The following is a 24,990-nucleotide window of genomic DNA, read 5'->3' on the forward strand; positions in this document are numbered from 1 at the left end:
GGTGCGTGCTTGTCTCTGCCTCGTATACCTGGGAATGTTGAACGCTACCAAAGAAAAGGACGAATTGGCAGGAACCTCTCGAACTTTAATGAAAATATGACGACAGAAAAAAAAACGACCATGAATGTGCAGGCACTTAGAAAAAATTAGGCCTCTCCCGCGTCTCCGTCTTCACTAGCTCTAGCTTCATGATGCTCCTGGTATTCAGCATTCAAGAGAGTCATATTTTCCTCTGCCTCGATGAAGTCCTCTTGAGCCACACCTAGTTCGGTGTACCAGTGCAGGGAGACCTTTCGGCGGAACATGGCTGCGCAAAAAATAGTCATAAGCAAGCATGCTAACTCTGTTACAACATGAGTCACTGGTACGACTTATACTATCTTCCAGAAAACGGACACGAATGAACGATACAATGAAAACACGTGCTTTAAGGCAGCAGTTTCAAAACAGTCAAAATACTGACCAGAGAACTTGTCTCGGAAACGCTTGAACACTTCCTGAATGGCGGTGCTGTTTCCAATAAAACTAGCAGACGTCTCGAGGCCACAGAGTGGGATGTCACAGAGAGAAGTCTTCACATTGTTGGGGATCCATTCTGCAATGTAACTGGAGTTCTCGTGCTGGACCTTCAGCATGTGCTCATTAATTTCATGTGCGCTCATGCGACCTCTGAACATAGCAGCTACTGCTAAGTAGCGGCCATGGAGGGGATTGCAGGCAGCCATCATGTTCTCGGCATTAAACATCTGTTGTGACAGCTCCGGAACAGATGCGTTGTGCGGCTGGCTGTTTGAGGAATTCAGAGGGGCAAGGCCAGGTATGAAGAAGTGCAGTCGTGGGAAGGGTACCATGTTGACGGCCAATTTGCAAAGGTCAGCATTCAGCTGCCCAGGAAACCTGAAAAATAAATGAGGAGCTCTCACAAATGTAAACGCAAATTTACAACGGTAGAAGTAACTTGCTCAGATCGCTTGGGGGACATAGCTATGTGTTACCTGCCATCACGATGCTGAAGGATATGCAGTAAGGGAGCTTTTAAAACTGGTCGCGGGAAGTGACTATTTTCAGCGTCTTTATACAACCTACGATAGTTTTCATAACTGTGCAATTTCTGAATAGTGAATTGAAAAACACGGTAAATTCGCCTTCAGATTCTTTCAAACAAATAAAAAGTTCCGGAATGCCGAAAGACCTCTCATTTATCAAGAGGAAGAAGTTGCCGCCGACATTGAAAAACACAGAACAAAATCAAAGCTTCTTCCAGATACAGAATTCCTTTGTTCTTCACTTCTTCAGAGGGACATAAACCTTCACATGCTGTCAGACGTATTTACAAAGGTGACTTTCCTCAGCAGCGCTTGAGCACAGTTAAACCCAAGAGTAAAACGAATCCAGCAAAGGACTTCAGTGACTCTGTAGAATACAAAGGTATGCTGTGGTATGTAGGACTGAAAGCCTCAAAACTGGTCAAATGTTTAGGGGAATCCCCCAAGGTGGAGTAGATTTGTAATAAGGGAGTAATTACTCATTGACATCTACCCGAGCGCAGCCATACGGCTACAAAGGAAAGCTATACAGCTTTCTCAGAAACTTCGTAGTTAAAGAAAAATTCGTCCTGGTCCGGGGTTCGAACCCGGGACCACCGCTTCACCGGAGCAGTCGCTCTGCCAACTGAGCTAACCGGGACGGCTAGCTTATGGTAGGGCGAGAGCGAATTGATCAATAACTCGAAGTGGGAACAGTGTTGGTCAAATGTTTAGGGGAATCCCCTAAGGTGGAGTAGATTTGTAATAAGGGAGTAATTACTCATTGACATCCACCCGAGCGCAGCCATACGGCTACAAATGCTCATGAGCTATTGGAAATGGTGCATCTCTTCCACCCTTCGATTCAGATATAATTCCTAGGGGAAAAATATGCGCTTTTAGTTGCGGCAAACTGAAAATAAATTAAAAATAAATGTTATTATCGCATGCTTAAATTATATGAGAATGTTTCACTGAATATCATATACAAGAACTGTGGTGAAGGGCTGACATTAAATCTCAAAACCTCGAGGCTTTTAAGCCTACAGAAGCTGCTTCGGCTTTCCCATAAAAAGTTTCCACTGCTCTGCGTCGCTACGAAAACTGTAACCTAACTTTTGGGCGACCGACTCCTGTTTGCTTTGCTCAAAATATATAGACCGAACACTCACCTAAGGCATGTGGTGACTCCCGACATCGTTAACGAAGCTAACTGGTTGCGATTTTTGAAGGTGGGAGCTGCCGGCTTGGTTTTCCGGAAGCAAATGTCGAAGAGCGCCTTGTTGTCAATGCAGAAGGTTTCATCCGCATTTTCCACCAGATCGTGCAAGGAAAGAGTGGCATTATAGGGCTGCATGACTGAATCTGAGTTCTAGGAAAAGATACAGAAAGACCATGAAAAGTAGGTGCACGCTAAAAGCAGAGCAAAGCTATCAAATACTTGAAAAAGAAAAAAAGAAAACAGAAATTGCATGGTTTAAGTGCAACGGAAGATAGGAAACTGGTCATATTTGATGTCACAAACCTCAAGTGATGGGAAGACACTGAATGTGTTGGTAATGCGATCAGGATACTCTTCTCGAATCTTAGAGAGGAGCAGGGTGCCCATGCCAGATCCAGTGCCACCGCCAATGGAGTGGGTGAGTTGGAAACCCTGCAGGCATTCACAGCACTCAGCCTCCTTCCGTATGACCTCCATCACCACGTCCGCCAGCTGGGCGCCCTCATTGTAGTGGCCGACGGCATAGTTCTTGCCCGCGGTGCACTGACCTAAAGCAGTCGAAAATAGTACAGATGTTCCAAGAATATTTAGTCAATTCAATACTGAAATAAATTAAAAAGAAATGCACTGCACCAAAGGTGCTGCACAGCAGACACAGATGTACTTGAGCGGGCTGATGGTGTCTTAAGGCAACATATAGTGTGGCTATAGATATTAAGCAACATAGCTGACAGTCTCAGCCTGCTAGCCAACGTTTTGACGATAAGACTCATCTGTCCTCTTGTCGAAACGTTGGCTAGCGAGTTGAGGCTCCCACTCGGCCCTCGTTAATTTACTTGTCCATTTTGTTTTGTGTTGTCGACAGTCCCACCTGCCTGCCTTCCATCTGTGGCTTACAGAGCTAGTTTAGTCATTTTTATTGTCACAGAGACGAAGCTCGTGAACAACAGCAATGGTTGGTTTATGGCGTTTAGCGTCCCAAAGCGACTCAGGCCATGAGAGATGCCGTAGTGAAGGGCTCCGGAAATTTCGACCGCCTGGGGTTCTTTAACATGCACTCACATCGCACAGTACACGGGCCTCTAGAATTTCGCCTCCATTGAAATTCAGCCGCCGCGGCCGGGATCGATCGAACCGGCGTCTTTCGGGTCAGCAATCGAGCACCATAACCACTGAGCCACCAAGGCGGCTGAACAACAGTAATGTGGAAAGAGCTTTACAACGACTTGAATGGAAGAATGGAGCTACTTACAAATACTTGCTGGACTATCTACGCTCAGCCGGGAAGTAACAGCAATAATACCCTTTGTCGTTGGGCGTCACGAGGCGGCGTGGAAGCGTTGGGGCCCCACGCATTGTACCGCAAGATGCCACTCATAGTCCGTGTCCTGAACTCTCTTTGTTCGTTTTGCCAACAATGCACTCCAATTTTGTTGCACTTCTCTTACAATGCTTAATTTTGTTGTGCTATGGTAACTCTGTGTTAAGATACAGATTACAACGATATGAGCAGAGTGTGGAGTGCTCGCGCTAGTTTATTCAAATATCTCGCAGCGCCTAAAAACGCGGCCGCTCTGCGCCTACCGGCGAATGAGGGCGACGCTCACCCCGGAACGTCCACAGTTTCTAGCAGGAGAATATGAACAGCCTTGGCTGTCGCTCGTTCCTTCATGCATTTCTTTGCAGGCTGGGAAACGCCCCATTAAAGGGGCTCTGAAAGGGGCTCTAACAAAGTTGCGGCATTCCTGGGATGTTAAAGGATGCCGCTTCACGAATATCTCCAGCAACAACTTTTTTGATGCGCTTTGCAGAAGCAGAGTTATCTGTAGTCAAAATCTGAATTTTAGCGTATACGCGCTTTTCTCTCTCCTCTTGTCCCTTTTTGCAGGCTTAAAGGTCAGCGCTCCTCCGCCGACCCCATCACCGGGGGCGGAGCTTCCAGACCCGCCGGAGCAGCGCTGCATGTTGGCCGCGGCCATGGTACCTTCCTAACGTCTGAAAGAATCTAACCAGTAGTCATCTGTGAACTGGTATAAGCGGGAGCGGTGTGCCGGAGGTGGCTGCACGCATGAAAATGTTGCCGGGAAGGGCTCGCCAACTTTCTTGTGTGACTATGGGTTCTCTGCTGCGTGCAGAAGCGTATTATTCGGCTGAGGAGTTAATGACAACAAAATGCAACAACGCACTGAGTGCATTGTTGTGCTCTCCTCGGAAGGTGTTTCAGAGCCCCCTTAAATAGTCTCCTTAGTTAAGCCGATCTTGTCGCGCACAAGTTGCCGCGCTACAGTGTTATCGCCATCAGTCTCCTATCGTATCAATCGGCTTGCCGTCCGCGTGGCAATAATTTATAGGCAACCTGCAGTGCCCAGGCGGTGCTGAGGTTATTTCACTGCGCAACTAAAAACTGCTGCCGTAAGGCCTTTGGGTCGCTACAAAAGCGTGACTATATACTGAATGATCAGAGGCAGTATTTGGCTGATCACATTCCTTGCCTAGGTAGTTTCTACGTAGCCCACTTAGGTGAAGGCCGCCACGTGTGGCTTCGACAGAGCGCAGAAGCTCAAACGTATACAAGCGCCGGCAGGTGACGTGAAAACGCACTACGAGTGCGCCAAAAAGTGCTTGCTCCTCTCGCCAGGCTGTGGGTTAAGGCGCTGTCACCTAAAGTTACTGGAACTATAGAGGCTAGAAAGTTTACCTTCTAGCCTCTATACTGGAACTCTGAAAGTACCGCAACCAGCGGGCCGCGCGCGGGCAACGTTAATGTGTTGTTGACAGAGGTGGTCCAGCGCGGCGAGCGCGTCGTCTGCTAGGTGAAGAAAGTCTCTCTTGCGGCCGGCTTGTTCATCGGATTTGCGCAAAAATTAACCAATGAAAGCATTCATGATTGAGAGCTTAGATGAGGTGAAGGTTTCGTGGTTTGGTTTCCAACCTGAAGGTTTCAAAACCAAACCTGAAGGTTTCAAAAACCTTGAAAGCGTCGCACGACAGCTGCGCACCCTCTAGAATTCTTGAGCCCACGAGTGAGCGCTAACAACGCAAGAAGCAGGCTTGTCCTATCGCTTCCCTGAGAAGCTTGCAAATGCATGTTTAGGGGACCCGGAAAACTTTAAAGGCGGCAGGCTGCGTACATACCAACGGGATATAACAAAACGTTTAGCAAATCGGTTCACTTGGAAGGCTGATGCGTAGAAAACGTTCCCTTTACGCTTAGTGTTTCCTGCCGCCTGTTCTTCCCCCCGTGTGGTCAGTCGCCGGTCGGAGGCTTGTGGGAGGTAGTTGGAGGACCCCAAGGCCGACAAGGGGACCAAGGCTCTAACTGTGCGGCCAGATAGCATGCGGACGCGCTGTGGTTGTATTTCGATGGAGGCGAAATACAAAAACTCCCGTGTGCAGTGCGATGTAAGTACGCGTTAAATAACTCCAGGTGGCATTAATTCCCCCACTGCGCTCCACTTCGGCACCCCTCATAGCTAGCGTGTCACTTCGGGACGCAATTTTATTATTTATTATTTAGGCCTCATTAGCCAATATCGATGACCAGCAGGGAAAAAAAATCTCGTAAAGCAACGTCTCCGAAGACAATTATAGCTCTCACACTCACACAAACACAGACACACGAAGCACAGAGACACGCACACGCACGCACACAGACGCACGCGCTGCACAAAGAAAAGCGCGCACACAGATACGCCCGCAGACACACGCGTACACAGACACACGCGTACACAGACACACACGTACACAGACACACGCGTACACAGACACACACGTACACAGACACACGCAAGCACAGTCACACGCACGTACACAGACACACGCGCGCACAGAGACACGCACACGCACGCAGACATACGCTCAGATAGAGGCACGGCCACGCGCGCGCACACGTGCACGTGCACGTGCACGTGCACATGCACATGCACATGCACATGCACATGCACATGCACATGCACATGCACATGCACATGCACAGACAGACAGACAGACAGACAGACAGACAGACAGACAGACAGACAGACAGACAGACAGACAGACAGACAGACAGACAGACAGACAGACAGACAGACAGACAGACAGACAGACAGACAGACAGACAGAGACAGACAGAGACAGACAGAGACAGACAGAGACAGACAGACAGACAGACAGACAGACAGACAGACAGACAGACAGACAGACAGACAGACAGACAGACAGACAGACAGACAGACAGACAGACAGACAGACAGACAGACAGACAGACAGACAGACAGACAGACAGACAGACAGACAGACAGACAGACAGACAGACAGACAGACGCGATAATGAACGTGCTACTTCGCAAAACACGCCGCCCAACCACCTCGGAACCACTGCGCCCCGTCGGCTCCTAGAGCGAGTGGACCATCTATGGCGGCGCCTAATCACGTGATCGCAACTGGCCAATAGGCGGCGCGGCGGCAAGGCGAAAACACCTACGGTACTTTCAGAGTTCCAGTGACTTTACTGTCACCGAAACAGAAAACATCAGTGCAGGTTTACTGTAACCTTTAACATAACTGCGAAAGTTCGCGATACTTTCAGTGTTCAAAAACATCAGGCGTCTGCACATTCGCATAAGTCGCTGCTGAGTGATGACGCCGTCGGTTCCGCAGTCTTGGTTTCTCAAATAATTAAGAAGAAATATATCAACTGTGGTGACCAAGTGAGGCTAATAGCATTACCATATCCCACTCTGTGCTCTCAACAAACGAAAACTATATAATAAATTTGTGTAGTGGAGCCTTATTTGGCTATTAAAATACTGAAATAGCACTTTCAAAACATTCCATGAGAACCTGCCTAACCTGCTGAGGCCAGGTAAAGAAAAACACCAATGGTTCAAAAACATATATATCTCTTCAGTGATTAGCCTCTGCTTACCACCCACAAAGCTGTCTGGGCGAAAAAGCTCGCCAAACGTACTGCGACGCACTGAGTCAAAAGTGTACGGATCGAGGTCAGTAAGGATTGCTCGCGGGATGTATCGACCTCCTGGAACAAAAAGAAGATTGCATTGAGTTACAGAAACGACGCTGCATGTTTTTCACTGATTTCTCATCACCCGACAGGCATTTTTTTACGAAGGCCTATACGTGCAAATGAGACAAAAACCAGCAAATAGTGGAACAAGCAAAATGAATAGATGGCAGGAGTTAGGAAAGCAACAAAGTAAAGCAAATAAAATTGGAGGGGGCACTTAAGCTCCGCCTTAAAGGTATGACGCGATAGCGTTAATGAGTTGCTTTCCATGTATGCAGAGGACTATTCTCCACTCTACATTCGTAGATCGCTGGGAGTCCTCGTACCACTCCTGGCGCAGTGGTGCAGCGGTTAAGCGATGCGCCACTGCCCTGCGATGGCAGGTGCTTCGAGCAGTGGGCTTTGCGCGGCCCAGGTTGCTCTTCCCGTGTCATTAATTTAACTGCTACCTGCCACGATGGGCAGTTTGCTCACTATCCGGTGAGCAGCTTGTGATGACGCAGCAAGGTCACGTGACCGGGGTGACCCACCTGCCTCTTAGGTTGCTCTCTGGGCACCACTTGCTAGGGCCTACCGTGACGTCAGACCAGAGTCCCCACAGCTCTCCCGAAGGCCATGTTGCACACACGGTGATATCCGGCTTTACCTAGCGGAGTGAAGCTATCATTTCTGAACCAATGCCAACAGACTTTCACGAAAAGCTGAAGACGAATTTGGTGTAGTAAACGAGTTACTATCGCTCATTCTGCCGTGTGGCGCTTCGAGGAGGTGGTAGTCATTCGTCTCGTACTATCGCGATGGAAAGAAACGCGAACAACGCGGCGCCTACGCCCTCCGCTGTTCGAATTTCCTTTCGTCGCGCTTTTACCTGAGCGGTAAGAGAAAGAGGTTACAGTAGTCCCAGAATGCATCACGGACGACTCTACCGTCTTTTTGCTATCACTGAGTTAAAAGAGTGATGAAAAGAAATGCCACAAGTGGAGCGCCTAGGCTCCGCTCTGTTCGCGTTTCTTTCCATCGGCCCTGCACCTGCTGGGAAACGCGATCTGTTGACTGCTCCCGGTCATTTTACGTAATGCAGAAGGAAAAATGTGTTCAGGCATCGTGAAATAATAATCAAAGATCTTTTGAAGGTGCGGGGCAAGTCTTAGAGCTCATTCTCTGTACACCAGCGGCCGAATTACGAGTCGCTCTCAATATCGCTCTGAATTGGGAGAGCATGACGTCAAAATAACGACACCGCGAGACGCTGACCGCGAAATCAACCAATTAGTAGCAAGGTTGCGGTGGCTAGTAGCAGGAGTCCGCACCGGAAGCATTTATTTGCACGACAAGGGTCCGTAGGCTAACGTTTCGCTGTAAACACGCCTTGAATAAAATGAACAATGTTTTATTTTGCTAACAAACTATGTTTCAAACTCAACATGATGAAGCAAAACAAGAAGAATCCTCAGTTTTGCAATCAAAATTGTTCTTCAGTCCCTTTTGCTGCCGCGAGGGTACGCTGACGCTGGAAAAGTGTCGACTAGGTGGCGTGAGCTGCCGCCCGATTCGAAGGATTCAGCCTTATCCATCCACACACACATTCATCCATCGTGAACATGGCAGCCAGAAAAAAAAAAGGTGATTACATGGCTGTCCTTTTTTTTATACATCGTCTAGAATCAAGGTACTGTGCGGACGTCTTAAGTGCGCGGAAAAATCTGTTCGAAGGCAGTGGTTGCTACGGGTCTCCCGAGATCAATTAGCAAGCTCGGCTCGAAAATCGAAGAAGGAAACCTTTAAAGCGTGGCCCGCATGGAACGTTTTTTACACTCGAAATCGCGTCTCGCGCCCGACCCCCGCCCCGGCGTTGAATTCACACCCGCATGGTCAGCAGCGCGCGCTACGGGCACGTTGACAAGATGGTGGCGCCCTGCTCTCCCGCTTCGGAATAAATACATGTCACCGCTGGATTCTTCGACACGATAGCTCGCTCAAATGGTAGCGGTTCGCTTTTATTTCGCTCAGCTCGCCCATGCTTAGAGGTATAAGCGATAACTAGCCCCTGTTTTTCTGATAATTTGGCGATTTTCAAGCTCTTAGACCTAACTAAATGCAGTGTGTTTACCTCCCAGGAACGACATCTGGCGAAGCAGTTTTCTAGTTCTTAGTCACTTATTGCATTTTGATCTATTTGCAGTTTTTCTTCTTGGAACGAAAAAAGGCTCGCAATGCACGCACCCTACTTATCAGTAATTATGGATGAAAATTTCTTCAACACAGCGTTGATGTGCTTTGGCGTCTTGTCACTAGATGGCGCTACCGTTTACGCGTGCCCCTGAGGTATGGTGACCCCTTCTAGCCACCATACCTGAGGGACGCTACGGCACGGCCAGCTAAAAGCAACTCCTCCGAAAGATAACATGCTGCTCGGCCGTTTCGGCCGAGAAACCCAAAACCCAAGCCTTGGTATTCTCGGAGCGCAAAACACACGTCTTTCTGGGAAGCGCAACGCAGTTTTGTGGGTCAAGTTACAGTGCTATCTCAAGCTCAAGCTCGCGGGCGCGTCTCTCTCGGCTGGCGTGGCTCCGTCCAGAATCACGTGACGCCCGCTCCGGCTCTCATTGGTCCTCTGTCGCTGCCCTCACCCGGCGTCCGCACGGCGTCGGCGTTTTTTTCTGTTTCAGCAGAAGCCGACGATTTGGCAAAAACGTCATCTCCGGCGGCAAAAAAACGCTCCGGTGTCGTCGACGCCGACGAATCGCCCGGTAAAACGCTCCATTCGGGTCCCGCTTAAAGCCTGTTTCACATGCCAGCGAAAATGCTAGCGAATCCTGTCGCCGCGGCGGAAAAACCTGTTTTGAGTCGTCGCTGCGACGAGCGGCGAGGTTTCAACAAGTTGGAAATTTTCGCTGCGACGCGCCGCTCAATCGCTCAGTCGCTTGCATGTGAACCGGCCTTAAGGCGGGTTCACACTGGCGAGTCGCAAACGTCGCGCGACCGATTTCGGTCAATTAGTTACGTTTTCCGAAGCACTTGTATAGGGGGTGGGGAGCATAACAAATCGATTTAAACCTGTCGCGCGACCTCCGCGACTCGCCAGTGTGAACCCGCCTAGCCTGTGTTCTCGGTCGGCGCCTGCTATCGATGGCAAATGTGCTCTAAGGGTGATGCGTCGTTCTATTCATTTTTATTTAGAAAATACCAGGCGACTATGAATCATAAGATTGCAGAAACTGCCGACATACGCGAGCAGACCGGTGCTGCTGCGAGAGTTTGAGATCTCGATGCGGGAAATGAGCCGGCACGCCCGGTCACTGTGGGAGCAATCACTCATAACCAACTGATGCCGCCCGCTTTGGGCTAAGCATTTGATGGTCGTGTTGGTGTTGCTACCGTTCCATTCGGATGATGTTCATTTGATGGTGATGTGTGTGCCATCGACACACACGACGCAGCCGGGGATACTGCGGTGGCGAAAGTTGGCGGTGGCGAAAATGGCGAAAGCGAAGGAAGCCCTCCTTCGCCGCCGCCTTGTCTTGGGGATCTCGCCGGAAAGCGCGCACCTTCTGCGAGTTAACGTAGACAGTGCTCTCCACAATCCGCCGCAAACACTTGCTCACAGTCGGTTGGGCTATGCGGACGTTTGCTTCATTTGCCGACGTTTGAAACCCACCGGCGGCGAAGAAGCGCAGCGCGCACAGCACTTGCTGCTTTACTGGCAGCGCACTCACCCGCACACCTCCCAGTTCAACGGCGAGTTCGTCGCACAACCATTGTGAGGTCGCCTTCCTATGTCGAAACGTCGAAAGAACTCGTCCCGCACGTCAAAACCACCTTCATGCACCCTCATACACCGTTGCTCGCGCGGCCACCCACGTATGCGGCGATGTAAACAGCCATTTTCACTCTCAAGCGGTTTGAGACCACTTTTTTTGTTCTAAAAAAATACTCTCAATCTGCTCGCATAATTAGGTGACCAAGATCAACAGTTGTGGCACGGTTACAATGTCAGCCGGTGACGCGAAAAATGAATATGGCCACCGGTCACGGCCGACTAACATAGGAACAGGGCAAATGAGAGCGTTTTTGGATTGAGAGCAATTCGTAATTCGGCCCCAGCCCTGCACCTTTGAACAAGCCGATGCACCATGTGAGCCGCTGACTAAGGCGCAATATTGCTTAAGCTGCTTTCGCCGGCAGCACCCACGGCGCCAACGACTACCAGCACGATATGAAAAGCGTGGCCCCACCTAAGTTAAATGCAGTCCCATGGATCTCACAGAAATGTCACGGCGACATACCTGGTTACTGCATTACAAACGAGTTGCAGCTTTCAACTAGTGGGGCGACGACTTTAGGTTGCATACTGTCTGCTTAGCGCCCAAACGCAAGCAACATGCAAGCAGCACAATGTAAGCACAAAAACGACCCACAAAAGTGGTTAGCAAAACCGTGGTTAACTCCTGTCTTTTCCGCACGAGTTACAGTGTCGTCTCCTGAAAACTTACGGTCGTCGGGAACAACCCGAACAAGCGTTCGCAACAGTCGCAATGAAAGACGCGGCCGGTGCAGCCATGGAAACCGCAAGTGTCTTTGCGACTGTTGCGAAATTGTGTACGGACTATGCGGGAACAATGTCTTATTAAGCAGCAAAGAACACAACGCGTCGCTAAATGATGCTTCGCTTGGGGTCACAGCATATTTCAAGAGTGCAAGCACCTAACATGTAACAACTGTACGCTGAAGTTAGCGATGTATACGGCGAAACGCAAATACCGGCTGATTCGTCGTAGTAAACATTCAGTCGTTCCAGCTGCAGGTCTGAGTCTCCGTGGTAGGTCCCCACGGAGTCAATGCCGTGCTCCTGTGATATCACTCCCCAAAACTGCAAGCAAAAAAGATTTCGTAAATTTGCATGGTGCCACATCGAATAGTGACAACAACGATCGCAAGTTCAGTGAGAAATCAGGTGATACGCTTTTGAGTAATTTTAGTACGTTTGAGAAAAAATCATCCGACTTCTGACACTTTCGATTTATTGCGCGATGCTTCTGCACCTGGTCGCTCGCTAGCTAGGTCGCGGAGGGCTCGTTTACGTCGTAGCCCGGATATCGATATCTCAGTGAGCTCGTGGTGAGCGCTTGTCAACACGAATTCAATAAGAGACGAACTTCACCGGTGAGCATGTCTGGTCTTGGTTTACTAAAAGCGTCCGCAGCCCGTTTTGCATACAAGTGTAGACGTGCAGGCTAGTTGGTGAACCATGATTTCTTTAAAACAGCGCGAAAGACAGGGACACAGATAGAAAAGACACACACAGCGCTGCATGCTTTGCATGCTTTGCATGCTTTGCATGCCGTTTTGCATGCTTTGCAGATGACAATTTCTATGCGCTTTCCGCATTTGGTACATCGCATTGCTTAATCTCTGAGCGCTTACCATCCTCATCGTTTGCCGCATTAGATGGTGCCGACAATTATCAGAACGAGATGACAAATGCCTGCTGTGCGTTTTCTGATCAGCTTGAAAGCATCTATCATGGTATTTTCAACTCGGGTGCTAGGCTGCCGACATGCAACAGCCCTCTATATCATGTCGCACAGTGGTCTCGTTGCATCTTCGCTGCTGCCTGTCCTATTTCAGACATTGTGGAAAGCGCTCTGCGAATCAAGAAAACTTGAGGCAGCTTGTTCTATACGGGCGACAATTTGAGGTCATTGTTTCACGCGTGGGACCGCTGCAGCTAGTATGTAGGCCAGCAGTGCGTTTCGCTTCTGTCTCTCATTTCGTGGTGCCACAATTCCGCACGTTAAGCAGCCAGGTGTGCACCTCAAACATACGCTTGTAGGTTGCTGCTGAATGCGAGAGTTAGCTGTACACAATCAGTAATGCTTTTCTGCGCTGCCATTCCATTCATCAAGAGACAGAAATTATGCGCACGTGATACAACCGCAGTGTATGCAGAAATGCTCGTAGGCTGTGTGATGTCAGTCCATGGTTCAGAACTTCGGGTGGTCGAAAGTCATCAGGAGGCCAACTAACTGCAACGTTCCTTTCCCAGTTCTTTCTTTCACTTCATTCTTCACCGCTTCCCCTACGGCGCGGTTCAGGTGTCCATTGAGATCGATACGGATACTGCGCCTTTCGTTTCCCTTTTTTATCCTTATTCGGAAGCGTGTTAATTTATCATACTGCAACGCCACCTGTCAACAGCGCAAGAACAGGCTGTTCGAGCGCCTACTCCTCCTCATGATCATCACCAGCCCGACTACACCCACTGCAGGACGATATGGTCTCTCCCATATCTTTCCAATTAACCCTGTCCTATGCCAACTGCGACCACCGTATCCCCGCAAACTTATCTCATCCGCACACCTAACTTTCTACTACCCTGGTCTTCACTTGGTATCCAGTCCTTTATCCTTAACGACCATTGGGTACTTGCATTCGCGTTATATGCCCTGACCAAGACCAATTGTTCCCGATTTTGACTAGGATGTCATTAATCCGCGTTTTGTTTTCCGACCCACTCTGCCCTCTTCCTGTCCCTTAACGCTACACCTATCGTTTTCCTTTCTGTGGGTTGCTGCGTCGTCATTTTAAGGTGAACTTTTTTCATTATAGCCTCCACGTTTCGTCCCAATAGCTGAGTCCCGGCAAATATGGACGCCTATGGTGGCTGTGCAGCTGTTATAGATAAGTTCCAGTATTTCTGCATAAGACTCATCGACACTCTGATTCCTAAGCTATGAAGGAATTGCGCAACTATCTAATAAAAACAAGAAGTTACCATAAAAGCGCAACGCGATGTGATGTAACGGGCTGCTATATGTTTGAAATGTGGGTCCCTGACGAAGAACATATTGCTCTATCCGTGGAAATAATCCACCTTGCTAGCTGCTTTAAAACTGACCAGAAAACGCGAAAGAGGCGTTCACTCTAAACAGAAAGGAGTAAAGAAGAGAGAGTGAGCTGTCCTCTAGCGCACTCCTTTTTATAAAAGGGAGTGTTTACTCCCTTTCAGAGCGCCCTCTTTGGCACCCCTTCCTGCGTTTCGTGGCGTCTCCATCGCCGTAACCAGCTCCGCAGCCGGGGCATCTCTAGTAGCGCGCGCTCCTGGCGTCATCTCCGGCGACCTCCCGATAACTTAATTGCTCTCTTCGCTCCTCCTCTAATGCAACCCCTGTGCGGCAGCAGTCAGAGCGCCGGATCGGTGGCAGAGGATCTCGACATATGCACCGCCCGAGCCGAAACGCATAGCCACTGCGCACCGCCTGCCTATATAAACAGTTTATTCTCTGAGCGTTATTTCTGAGCCATGAGCGAGGTAACCGGTGGAAGTCCTTCGCCTGCCACTGCTGCTAAATGAGCTGCCAGAGCAGAGGCCCGGCGCCGTCGCCGCCAGAATCCACAGGTGCGTCGCGTCGAAGCAGATGCTTACCGTCATCATCGTCGAATTCTTTGCCTCAATCTATTGAAAAGCTGAAACCGCATTAGGAAGTAACGTAATCGTCGGCAATTATTTCACTCTCATATAGGCGTATTCGTGGTTAAAGCGCAGTCACATGCTGCTACAGCCATGTGATGCAACGAAATTACAGAACGAAAGACGTTGACGCATATGCAAAAGCACCGACAAGTACAAAACCCTGAAAAAGAACGTGGAAACTTGAGTTCGCAATGCGCGCGTCGGGCTGCGTTCGTCGATAGTAAAATACGGCAGCACACGCTTCCCATTCAGGTTCAACTGCTCTGGCATTCATGTTAGAGAAGTGGCAGCATGAATTGGCTATGCTCCATCTCACTACTCTTGGCTTCGGGGTGGATCGTACGAGCGCGAGACTGAACTTTCCGGACCTGTGCGGCTCGCTCGAGAGTAGGTGAGAAGACCACACCTGTGGAAGCCATCGTCTCGCGCTCGAAGCTTCCACTCCACTGAGCGACATGGAGTACAGGCGGGGATATTTGAACGATAACGTAAACGCAGCAACGGCCGAGCGAGGAAGCGACCACAAGCGGAAATAGCGCGCAGCAAGCACACGTATCTCTCGTAAGCCCTTGCGCCAGTGACTGAAACGCACCGCACTCGTTAGCGCAAAACAAAGAATTGCACAGCATCAATTTCTGAGCACACTAGAGGGGTCCCTGACCAACCCTAGTGGAATATTTGTGTGTTTATTCAAACAAATTTCCTCATGAATTTGCATACTGGCCTATGGTGTCAAAGGTACGACCAAGATCACTACCAATCTTTGTTCGGCGCGCTGGCCTAAGGAAATGGAGAACGCATTCACGAGCGCATCGCAAAACGCATTCTGAAGAAGTCTGAAAGGCTCAGTGTTGTTTCATGCAATTGGCGGAGCGTAGGGGGCACGCCGTATGTGCTGTATGGCGCGTGAGCTGTCTTGGTCGAGAGCGATACTGCCGAGGTGCTTTGCTGGTAAATTGGTAGTCATTCGATATATGCGCATGAAATTACGTTTCTTAACGTTTAGCATCATTAGCCATGAGCGGCTCCAGGAGGAGATATTGTTAATACCAGTTGGAATTGCGCATGTGTCAGCGCCTGCTGTTATTTCGCGGAAACCAACACAATCGTCTGAAATAAAAACGGATGACGTCACGCAGTTAATGAATATTAAAGAAAGTGAAGGTCCAAGGACGATGTCTTGCGGGACATCGTTAAGAAAGAGGTTTAAATAAAAGTTACTGCCAATATCGGGTTACGAACAGCTGACGTCCTCTTAAAGAGCACTGAAGAAATGACAAAAGCCGGTGACAGGCGTTGTCGAAAGCCTTGACGAAGTCTAAAAAGATGAATCTGCAGTGGAACAGAGGTTGTTCGTAACCATGGTGCGCGTTATCAAAAAGAGAGGTATTCTGAAAAAATTAAAACATTTCAAATAGTACATGCTATAGATAATCTCACAAAGAATGCTGGCGATTGAAATAGTGCGATACGTATGAGGTGAGGGCTTATTTCCTAATTTATGTACTGGTGCCATATTACATATCTTACAGTTGGCCGGCATCGTAACATTATCAAAGGACTGCTAAATTACAATTATCAATAACCGAGGAATATATTCTAGTGCTTTTTAAAGCTTTGTGCTAATGCTGGCGATGCTGGCGGGTAAAAAAGACAATGCTAATAATTTTAGAGACTCCTGCCGTGTTCGCCACAACAGGATACATCGGCAAGCAAGCATGCGATTGACAAGTTGCCAATTCAGCTCATAATATTGTCACGTTGGTAATAACCAGCCGAGAGTCAACAGCGGCGTAGCCCAGGACGTGCGCTACCAGAACACTTCCACACACACACTTCCTTCTCTTCTTCATAAGCGTTTTCGGCTGCCCGAGCGCGGGCGTCAATATTACTGTAAAATAGCTGGAGCGCACATCGTTTAATACTGATGACCTTTGGTTGTCAGGAATTGGCTCATGATTAGATTTGCTAGAAAAATGTAGACGTGTTTACCGGATTAAAAACCTTCTCTTCGATTTTTTAAAACATATCCAGAAATGCGTTGAAACGTTTGTGAACATTAAAGAGCTGAAATGATGTAAGCGTCATCTGCAGCGGGATATAATGACCAGTGACACCGACTGTGTAACGTTTCAGCTGCCGGTATGAGTCTTTCGTTCAGTTCGATAGGCGTGTATAGGTATACAGTTATATCATGGTGTTTTTAGATTATATGAGATTTCTCAGCCTGGTGTAAAATGGTTAGCAAACTCGCTTACTTTACGCTTTAATATAGTCTAGGCTTTGACGGAATACCATCTGGCGAGGAGCGAACATTGCGGAAATAGTAAACATACACTGGCCAAATTCTTGAAGGAATAGGAAACAACATTTCGGGGCCTGTACGGGTTCCTTGATCACATGCTTTAATAATGTTCGGTTAGCTTCAGCGGCTCAAAGCTTTCTAAAACGCTGTCAGAAAGCCCAAACTCGTTGCAGATTTGGTTAAAACCTGCATGATCATAATTGCGCAGTTTTAGTTTTCTTAACTGGCTTCTGTCTGGATATATATATATATATATATATATATATATATATATATATATATATATATATATATATATATATATATATATATATATATATATATAGCAAACAAGGGAAGGGGAATGAGGGGCTCGTTATAAATATGAAAGAAGCCAACAGCCACAGAAACCAAGGGGCACAGGGAATTTTTTTTTTTAAATTATTTTATTTATTGTGTGGTATTGATCAATTTAGAATATTACTGAACATGTCATCGCTTAAAGCTAATTGATTAGAAAAGCAGAAGAAAAAAACCACTGCCGCCGGTGGGATCCGAACCCACGACCTCCGAATTACGCGTCCGGTGCTCTACCTCTGAGCTACGGCGACGGCTGTCAAATCTTCTGCTTTCGGGGGTATTTATGTTTACAAGTAACCTAACCTTGAGAGTATTCATCAGCGCCACCCACGTTCATAAGCGGCGGACGTAGAACGTCCTAAGTAACCGCAGGTAGTGACGTAGAACGTCATCGAACGGAGAGGGTGGAAGCTGCGTGAGAACCCTCTTATGCTTCCTATGGAGTCAAGGCTGCCAGAACCGAGGCCCTCGCTAAGCAATTAAGCAAACAAGGGAAGGGGAATGAGGGGCTCGTTATAAATATGAAAGAAGCCAACAGCCACAGAAACCAAGGGGCACAGGGTATTTTTTTTAATTAATTTATTTATTTTGTGGTATTGATCAATTTAGAATATTACTGAACATGTCATCGCTTAAAGCTAATTGATTAGAAAAGCAGAAGAAAAAACAACCACTGCCGCCGGTGGGATCCGATTAGCTTTAAGCGATGACATGTTCAGTAATATTCTAAATTGATCAATACCACAAAATAAATAAATTAATTAAAAAAAAAATTCCCTGTGCCCCTTGGTTTCTGTGGCTGTTGGCTTCTTTCATATTTATAACGAGCCCCTCATTCCCCTTCCCTTGTTTGCTTAATTGCTTAGCGAGGGCCTCGGTTCTGGCAGCCTTGACTCCATAGGAAGCATAAGAGGGTTCTCACGCAGCTTCCACCCTCTCCGTTCGATGACGTACTACGTCACTACCTGCGGTTACTCAGGACGTTCTACGTCCGCCGCTTATGAACGTGGGTGGCGCTGATGAACACTCTCAAGGTTAGGTTACTTGTAAACATAAATACCCCCGAAAGCAGAAGATTTGACAGCCGTCGCCGTAGCTCAGAGGTAGAGCACCGGATGCGTAATTCGGAGGTCGTGGGTTCGGATCCCACCGGCGGCAGTGGTTGTTTTTTCTTCTGCTTTTCTAATCAATTAGCTTTAAGCGATGACATGTTCAGTAATATTCTAAATTGATCAATACCACAAAATAAATAAATTAATTAAAAAAAAATTCCCTGTGCCCCTTGGTTTCTGTGGCTGTTGGCTTCTTTCATATTTATAACGAGCCCCTCATTCCCCTTCCCTTGTTTGCTTAATTGCTTAGCGAGGGCCTCGGTTCTGGCAGCCTTGACTCCATAGGAAGCATAAGAGGGTTCTCACGCAGCTTCCACCCTCTCCGTTCGATGACGTTCTACGTCACTACCTGCGGTTACTCAGGACGTTCTACGTCCGCCGCTTATGAACGTGGGTGGCGCTGATGAACACTCTCAAGGTTAGGTTACTTGTAAACATAAATACCCCCGAAAGCAGAAGATTTGACAGCCGTCGCCGTAGCTCAGAGGTAGAGCACCGGACGCGTAATTCGGAGGTCGTGGGTTCGGATCCCACCGGCGGCAGTGGTTGTTTTTTCTTCTGCTTTTCTAATCAATTAGCTTTAAGCGATGACATGTTCAGTAATATTCTAAATTGATCAATACCACAAAATAAATAAATTAATTTAAAAAAAAATTCCCTGTGCCCCTTGGTTTCTGTGGCTGTTGGCTTCTTTCATATTTATAACGAGCCCCTCATTCCCCTTCCCTTGTTTGCTTAATTGCTTAGCGAGGGCCTCGGTTCTGGCAGCCTTGACTCCATAGGAAGCATAAGAGGGTTCTCACGCAGCTTCCACCCTCTCCGTTCGATGACGTTCTACGTCACTACCTGCGGTTACTCAGGACGTTCTACGTCCGCCGCTTATGAACGTGGGTGGCGCTGATGAACACTCTCAAGGTTAGGTTACTTGTAAACATAAATACCCCCGAAAGCAGAAGATTTGACAGCCGTCGCCGTAGCTCAGAGGTAGAGCACCGGACGCGTAATTCGGAGGTCGTGGGTTCGGATCCCACCGGCGGCAGTGGTTGTTTTTTCTTCTGCTTTTCTAATCAATTAGCTTTAAGCGATGACATGTTCAGTAATATTCTAAATTGATCAATACCACAAAATAAATAAATTAAAAAAAAATTCCCTGTGCCCCTTGGTTTCTGTGGCTGTTGGCTTCTTTCATATTTATAACGAGCCCCTCATTCCCCTTCCCTTGTTTGCTTAATTGCTTAGCGAGGGCCTCGGTTCTGGCAGCCTTGACTCCATAGGAAGCATAAGAGGGTTCTCACGCAGCTTCCACCCTCTCCGTTCGATGACGTTCTACGTCACTACCTACGGTTACTCAGGACGTTCTACGTCCGCCGCTTATGAACGTGGGTGGCGCTGATGAACACTCTCAAGGTTAGGTTACTTGTAAACATAAATACCCCCGAAAGCAGAAGATTTGACAGCCGTCGCCGTAGCTCAGAGGTAGAGCACCGGACGCGTAATTCGGAGGTCGTGGGTTCGGATCCCACCGGCGGCAGTGGTTGTTTTTTCTTCTGCTTTTCTAATCAATTAGCTTTAAGCGATGACATGTTCAGTAATATTCTAAATTGATCAATACCACAAAATAAATAAATTAATTAAAAAAAAAATTCCCTGTGCCCCTTGGTTTCTGTGGCTGTTGGCTTCTTTCATATTTATAACGAGCCCCTCATTCCCCTTCCCTTGTTTGCTTAATTGCTTAGCGAGGGCCTCGGTTCTGGCAGCCTTGACTCCATAGGAAGCATAAGAGGGTTCTCACGCAGCTTCCACCCTCTCCGTTCGATGACGTTCTACGTCACTACCTACGGTTACTCAGGACGTTCTACGTCCGCCGCTTATGAACGTGGGTGGCGCTGATGAACACTCTCAAGGTTAGGTTACTTGTAAACATAAATACCCCCGAAAGCAGAAGATTTGACAGCCGTCGCCGTAGCTCAGAGGTAGAGCACCGGACGCGTAATTCGGAGGTCGTGGGTTCGGATCCCACCGGCGGCAGTGGCTGTTTTTTCTTCTGCTTTTCTAATCAATTAGCTTTAAGCGATGACATGTTCAGTAATATTCTAAATTGATCAATACCACAAAATAAATAAATTAATTTAAAAAAAAAATTCCCTGTGCCCCTTGGTTTCTGTGGCTGTTGGCTTCTTTTATATATATATATATATATATATATATATAGAAATTGAGTGCAAGATAGCCACTTAAACCTGGTGAGTATAATTTAGGGCTAGAAATGAGAACCACATCAAGTATGTTTGCGATAGTGTGTTTTTCATGTAGTGTGTGTAAAAATTTGCGTAAAGTTGAAGCCTGACCATAAATTTTTGACTTTTTGGCAAGTGGAAGATTTGAAATTAGTAGGATTTGCGGGCAAGAAAGAATAAATTCCACGAAAATTAAAGCCGCAGGGTAAAAGTGCGGGCGACGACGGGTAACGCGTCGCTGCGATAACATGGCGTTATGAAGCTCGGAGAGAAGTTTGGATGACGAATAACGAGCCCGATAACAAGCCCCTAATATTACTTGGCAGTGAGTTAATTAGCTGCACAGATACCCAAATGATCTCCAAGTCATATGTGATAATAGAGACCAATGGTTTGCAGTGTCTGCAGATAGCTACAAAGGCGCCACGCCTTGCTTTACATCCCTTTCGCACCAGGAGAACTTAAAACGTGTTAGATCAATCAGGAATAGCTCAGTCACGGATATTGCTATGTATGAACGAAGAACATAGCGTTGAGACAGCACACACAAAAGGCAAGAACAGGACGGGCGCTACCTCCTCTTCGGCGCTGTCTCAACGCTACGCTATTCGTTCAAAGCAATACATCTGACCAACTGGCCACTCATACTTTGTCAGTGTTAATAAGCAGCCATGCTTCACGAAAAATACTCGCAGAGTATGAAACCACAGGAGAATAAGGAGTGCGCTTCTTTGAATACGCTTGTTATGCTAGTGACCCAGACAGAGACGTGCGCTGGGAAAAAGTGACAACCGCTGCCCCTCTGTAATCGTTAATCAGATGACGATGCAGCCATCTGCACAGAAGAAGCAGACAGTGGTGCATCATTATCAAACAAGCTGTGGACTGCTCAAGGCTTTGAATGAGCGTAGGTTAACTCAGATATGTGCTCTGCACCGGGACTGTGCCTGAAGTGTCAGTTCTGCACGAATAATTTATTGGTTGGTTGGCTTACGGGGTTTAACGCCTCAAGGCGACTCAGGCCATTAGAGACGCCGTTGTGGAGGATTCGGATAATTTCGACCGCTTGGGGTTCTTTAACGTGCACTGACGTTTCACAGTACACGGGCCTCTAGCATTTTGCTTCCATCGAAATGCGACTGCCGCGGCCGAGATCGAACCCGCGTCTTTCGGGTCAGCAGCCGAGCGCCGTAACCACTGAGTCACCACGGCGGCTCGAATAATTGATTGAATTTAAGCTAGAAGGACAGTGAAGGGGTGGAATTGGCCGAATTTAATTGACCCCTTTCTAGCGTGCCGCGTGTCTAATATGTGTGACGTATAATTTCGTACATATGCCACGCATGCCGCCGCCAATATCGAATACCTGGATAAAATCTGCTCCGATGCCAACATTTAGATAATGGCTGCGACAGAAGTTAAGGACAGTAAAAGAATGTCAAAAAAGCTCGAACAGTAGAAACAGCCATTAAAATGTCGGAACGCAACAGTCAAAGTCACGTCTGCACAGTGACTCCGGAACGTTTTTGGGAGTGGGGAGGAGGCGGCAAGTATCGTCTTTATTTCATCATCGTCATCATCAGCCGGACTAGACCCACTAGAGGGCGAAGGCCGCTCTCATATTCCTCCAATTAACCCGGTCCTGTGCTAGCTGCATCCTTTTGACTGCTGGACACTTCTTATTCTTATTAATTATTAATGTTTTAATCCATTGTAGCCGTTTCAATTTTACGTAATTGCATCCTCGCTTATTCTACATTGGTATATACACTTTAAAAATGGTTGGAAATTTCATAATTACTGAAACCTGCGCAGACCGCACAAGTGAGTAAACGGATTCGAAAGCTGCGAAAAAACATTTTTGACATTTCCGAATTCGCGCTCGCACTGGAGCAAATGTGAACTGATATATTCATGCAAGTAGACATGAAAGTAGACACTAGGTATAGCCTTTGTCAAAAGTTTGGAGCCCAGGGGGTTTTCTTTTGAGCCACACTGTGTCGTTCTTAATGGATCTCTAGCGCTCCAAATTTCCTGGACACGAGAAGATTTCTGGTACTTCCTCCTGCAATAGGTGGGACTTCCGTGAATGCTCCTGGAGTCCCAGTATAAAGCTTGGAAGTGAACCCTTGGGCTCTAAACTTTTGACAAAGACTGTACAAAGCTATCTTCCGAGGCAACGACATGTAATTCTGCAGTTATTAAAAAAAATTCAGAGGGCACTTTGACTGTCTAAAGTCCGTAGAGGCGAAAGCGTTTTCCGCACCACTTTGCCTATGTGACACTGGTGACGTCACAACTGGATGACGTCACACATAATTGAAGACGAATTAAAGACACTGCTAATCAGTGATTAATTACTGATTAATAACTAAATACTAATTAACTGCTAATTAATGACGCTTAAGTTTCGCCTTTAGGAGTGGAACGCGACAGCGTGTTGTAGCGCTTCCAGGCAGTCCACGGAGCGCCACCACCCGTTCGGCGCGATGCCTTGCCCTTTGAACGCAACGCTTTTTGAGGAAAGGAAACGGAGCAGTAATTCTCTGTCATCTCGGTGGACACCCGAACCGCACAGTACAGGAAGGGAGGAACGCCACCACCCGTTCGGCGCGATGCCTTCCCCTTTGAACACAACGCTTTTCGAGGAAAGGAAATGGTGCAGTAATTCTCTGTCATCTCGGTGGACACCCGAACCGCACCGTACAGGAAGGGAGGAAGTGGGAGTGAAAGAAGAGAAAGAGGGGCCGTAATGAAAAAAACTGAAAATTGTATTTGAGGAAAGGAAATTACACAGTAACTGTCTCGCATATCTCGGTGGACACCCGTTAAAACGTGGACACGGCTGCCGACACGGCTGCTGACGACAGTATGAGGCATTAAAGGCTTTCGCCTTAAAATACACTGAAGGGATGAGAGACGTGCAAGTAGACCGCGTTACGTTTCGCCACCGCTGTGCGAGATCAACGCGGCTGCAGTAGATGTAGGAGTATCATCCCGAGCAACGGACAATTCGCTCGGCCGTCTGCCGCCCAGAGCCGTCTCGGGAATCATGTCTAGACAGATCATGGATCCACTTGCCACGTGTCGTCGTGTGTGTGCGTGCGTGCGTGTGTGCAAACGCTTGTGAGAGCACGGCGCTCGGGGAGAGTGTTCGACCCGGGCCGGGTGGATCCGGATCACGGCGCCGCTGGGTCTGAGGCAGCGACGCTTGCCATGAACATGACCGGTGGTTCGACACGTGCGCGTCTTCGGAATATTCCTCCTTTCCCTCTGAAGGATGCTCCCACCGCTAGGTCGCCGTCGAGACAGCTGCTGTGTGGGCGGGTCAGATTTCTCTCTGGGGCCAGCTTCTCTTGCCGTCCGTACGAGATGCAGTATTAAACCTTGTTCTTGTTAGACGATGCCATCGTTCTTTGCCGGAACCTGCCGATGCTCTCCGCGGGACACCGGACCGCCAGGTCAACGCTACCCTTGGGGCTAGCGTGCGACAGCGGTGGGATGTCGCAGGCAAGCCCCATGCAACAACCGGAATAAGTCTATGTTTGGTACGTCTATGTGCTTAGACCGAAGCGGCGAGCACCGCCGATCAGGCGAACCGCATCAGCTATCGGGAAAGATGCAGGGGGGGCGCTGCCCCCCCCCCCCCCCCCCCCCTGTTGGGGGGCGGTTCCGGAGTCCCTGCATGTGCACGATCTCATGTGAGCATGGGTTCTCGCTCTGAGGAAGCGCTGATAATGAGAGGTGAACTGGCATTACCGAAATCGGCGACTTGATGAGCTCAACACTTATGCCCGCAGCCTGCAACGGTACTCTAAAAGATGGCGTGGAGGACGCAACCCCATAAGAACACAAAAAAAACCGGCACACAACTGGGTACGGAAGAAATCAGCATGCGCTTAAGCGACAAAATAATCCACGCCGTGAAGCGGTGGCTCACCTTCGATCCGATGGTATTTCCGCACCGGCCTACCATCACACTCACAATTTCACGCATGTTGCACAGGCCCGGAGGTCGGCTGTAGGCGCAGAGTAGAGGACTAGAATGTAACACGCAGGGGCACAACACAGCACAGCGGTCGTTGCTTGGTTGGCCTGAAATAAAGATGGCACAGCGTTCCTCGCGGCGAATCACCTCTTTTTCCTCGTCCGCGTTGCTGCGTGCACGCGTGGAAATTTATTGGTGCTTAAAACGGGCGACCGCTTGTTTCCGTCGAGCTATGCGCAGTCGTGAGTTTTGAAAAAGAACGCTCAGTTGCCGCTGTCGATAA

At 48.3% G+C, this 24,990-nt stretch overlaps 1 protein-coding gene across 1 annotated transcript; it reads right to left on the reverse strand.

Annotated features, from left to right (window-relative positions):
* Positions 1–64: 64 nt before the first annotated feature.
* LOC149354692 (tubulin beta-1 chain-like) lies at positions 65–24,987 on the reverse strand. Its single transcript, XM_089577540.1, has 7 exons — positions 24,660–24,987; positions 12,014–12,122; positions 7,154–7,264; positions 2,551–2,795; positions 2,198–2,397; positions 464–897; positions 65–307 (listed from the first exon to the last, which is right to left on the reverse strand). The coding sequence occupies exons 1-7, from the start codon at positions 24,714–24,716 to the stop codon at positions 147–149; spliced, it is 1,317 nt and encodes a 438-aa protein (XP_089433666.1). The 5' UTR covers positions 24,717–24,987; the 3' UTR covers positions 65–146.
* Positions 24,988–24,990: the final 3 nt, after the last annotated feature.

Source organism: Amblyomma mixtum, chromosome 3 (genome assembly GCF_055824585.1).
Source record: "Amblyomma mixtum isolate Tamu chromosome 3, ASM5582458v1, whole genome shotgun sequence".
In the NCBI taxonomy this organism is placed as follows: Eukaryota; Metazoa; Arthropoda; class Arachnida; order Ixodida; family Ixodidae; genus Amblyomma; species Amblyomma mixtum.

Bases quoted from the DNA above. Each gene is read 5' to 3' on its own strand.
- LOC149354692 (XM_089577540.1), bottom strand. From the start codon at position 24,716: ATGCGTGAAATTGTGAGTGTGATGGTAGGCCGGTGCGGAAATACCATC. The intron at 2,398-2,550 runs GTTTGTGACATC...ATCTTTTCCTAG, and splicing joins GTGTCTTCCCATCACTTGAG to AACTCAGATTCAGTCATGCA. The intron at 898-2,197 runs GTGAGTGTTCGG...TTTATTTTTCAG, and splicing joins GGAGTCACCACATGCCTTAG to GTTTCCTGGGCAGCTGAATG.